At 51.9% G+C, this 2,859-nt stretch overlaps 1 protein-coding gene across 1 annotated transcript; it reads left to right on the top strand.

Annotated features, from left to right (window-relative positions):
- Window positions 1-1,254: 1,254 nt before the first annotated feature.
- Window positions 1,255-2,013, top strand: LOC136841042 (uncharacterized). Its single transcript, XM_067108097.1, has one exon. It carries the CDS (start codon window positions 1,255-1,257, stop codon window positions 2,011-2,013), a length of 759 nt encoding a protein of 252 aa, XP_066964198.1.
- Window positions 2,014-2,859: the final 846 nt, after the last annotated feature.

Here is a 2,859-nt window from a genome sequence, read left to right as displayed (position 1 = left end):
TATCTCATTTCTGGGCCGCAGATACCACTGGCTCTTCGTCATCTCAGTGGTCAAGTTCCCCCTGCTGGGTGCAGACTTTCTAGGGCACCACAGACTTCTGGTCGACGTTGGAAGACAGTGCCTCCTCGACACAGGAACCTGCCACTCCCATCAGCTCTCCACTGGACATGGAATGCCCACCATTTGCTCCACAGCCCCCAACAGCTACACATCCCTCCTACAAGAGTTTCCGGACGTATTCATACCAGAGCTACGCCAGTCACCAGGGGCTTCAGCAAAGCCCGGCATCTTCCATCATATCACCACGACGGGCCCACCGACCCATGCCAAGTTCCAATGACTGTCCCCCCAAAAGTTACACAATGCCAAATGGGCCTTCGCAGAGATAGAACGGATGGGCATCTGTAAAAGAGCATCAAGCCCATGGGCGTCTCCCCTCCACATGGTAAAGAAGTCCGATGGTTCATGAAAGCCCTGCGGGGACTATTGGCACTTGAATTTACTGACAACACCAGACCATTACCCCCTCCCTAACACGCAAGACCTGACAGGCGCCCTCCATGGCGCGAAGATTTTCTCCAAGATGGACCTGCTGAAGTCATACTTCCAAGTCCCTGTGCATCCTGACGTGCAGTACCCAGGCAGTACTGTGGCGCAGTACTCGAGCAACTAGTGAATGGCGTCCCCCAACCCTTGGCCTTCTTCAGCCACAAGTTTTTGCCAGCAGAGACCCGCTACAGCGCCTTCGACAGGGAGCTGCTGGCTATCCACCAGGCCTTGAGACACTTCAAGTACCTGCTGAAGGGGACCGAATTCACGATCCTAATAGATCACAAACCCTTGGTGCACGCATTTGCAAAGCCGGGAGATGCGTGGTCTGCAAGGCAACAGTGACACCTGACTGTCATCTCCGAATTCGGGTGCACCATCAAATACGTCCCTGGCAGGAAGAACCCAGTAGCTGACGCTCTGTCGAGAGTAGAAATCAATTCCCTTCACTTTGGCATCGACTATGAAGACCTGGCAAAAGAACAAGCAGCAGACCCAGAGACAGCAGACTACAGAACGGCAGTGACGGCTCTTAAGTGGGTAGATGTGCCCTTAGGAAACTCGAACACAACTCTCCTCTGCGACACCAGCACAGGTCGCCCCCGCCCCCTAGTACCTGCATTGAGGAGGAAGCAGGAGTTCGGCATAATCCACGGTCTCTCCCATCCATCAGGGCGCACCTCATGACTGACAAGTTCGTCTGGCATGGCATCAACAAGGACGTCCGACAGTGGGCAAGGAGCTGCATCCCATGCCAGGCGAGCAAAACATCCCGGCACACAGAATCCAGGGTTGACAACTTCCCCCAGCCTCGTCGGCTGCTTCAGCCACATCCACATCGACATCGTCGGGCCTCTTCCGCAGTCGGGAGGAGCCAGATACCTCCTGACGATCATAGACCACTCTACCCGCTGGCCCGAGGCAACCCCCATGGAGGAGGCATCAACAGCATCATGCGCAGAGGCCCTCCTCTCCAGTTGGATCAGCTGTTTCGGAGTGCCAGACATCATCACTACAAACAGGGGTCCATCCTTCCTGTCAGAGCTCTGGGTCTCCTTGGCATGCCTGATGGGTACAACACTACATAGCGAAATGGCCTACAACCCTGCAGCGAACGGCATGGTCGAGAGGGTTCACTGCTCTCTTAAGGCAGCCCTCATGGCATGTTGCACCGACGAGAGGTGGAAGGAACAGCTCCCCTGGGTCCTGCTGGGTCTCTGCACCACACCAAAAGCAAATGGCGACGCCTCCCCTGTTGAGAAAATCTGTGGGGAGACACTGGCCATTCCCGGAGAATTCTTTCCGCCGTCGGCCGACGGCGCCAACACCACCCTCCTGAAGTTGAGGGAACTCACACAGAAGTTCGCGCCCTGCCATAAGACCTTCACCGACAGAACCACCACCTACAGGCCACCCGCCTTAGACTCCTGCGCCTATGTCTTCGTCAGGGTGGACGCCCGTTGACCGCCCTTAACCAGGCCCTACCAGGGGCCACACCGAGTCATCAGGCAGGACGCCAAGGCATGCCTCCTTGACATCCATGGGCATGAAGACTGGGTCACCATCAACAGACTGAAGCCGGCATTCCTGTTGGACAGCGAAGTATGCGAGGAGGCATGCAGGTGCCCCAGAGTTCCCCCTCAGTACCTCCCCACAGACATCCGCCCCCCACCATAGAGGGGTCCGGGGCAGCCCAGGGGACACATCGAGCCAACCCCAGATGTTGGTTCCACCCCACGCCGACAGTTCTCCAGGAGTAGGGGCCCAATCCAACTACCTCAGCGGTTGCGTGATTAATGTTGTTTCATCCAATAATTGCTCCTCTAATTATTGTCTTGGGTTGGGGGAGGGGGGAGTATTTGTAAGGGCGTCATATCGCCTCTCCATTCTTGTGTTTCGATCCTCATATGCACATTAATCACGTCATATATGTTACTTGTTATTATTTCAGATTCTTTATGTATCTCATTGTATGTATTATTTGTATTTCATTATTGTATATATATATATATATATATATATATATATATATATATATATATATATATATATATATATATATATATATATATATATATATATATATATATATATATATATATATATCTTTTTACATGTTCTGTAACGCATTATATATGTTTTATTATGCCTGTTAACAAACACAATTTCTGTACAGATGCAGAAGGGGGCCTCAGGTCGCCCGCTACCTCTCCGTCAGCTTTCCGCATTATAAACACCTGTCGTGAATAATAGAGTCAGTCTTTCACTTCTGACATTTCTTGAACCTCACAAGTAAGTATCTTTTCAGTA

Source organism: Macrobrachium rosenbergii, chromosome 8 (genome assembly GCF_040412425.1).
Source record: "Macrobrachium rosenbergii isolate ZJJX-2024 chromosome 8, ASM4041242v1, whole genome shotgun sequence".
NCBI classification, from domain to species: Eukaryota; Metazoa; Arthropoda; class Malacostraca; order Decapoda; family Palaemonidae; genus Macrobrachium; species Macrobrachium rosenbergii.
The sequence above is the reverse complement of the archived record's forward strand: the minus strand, read 5'-3'. Positions and strand labels throughout refer to the sequence as shown.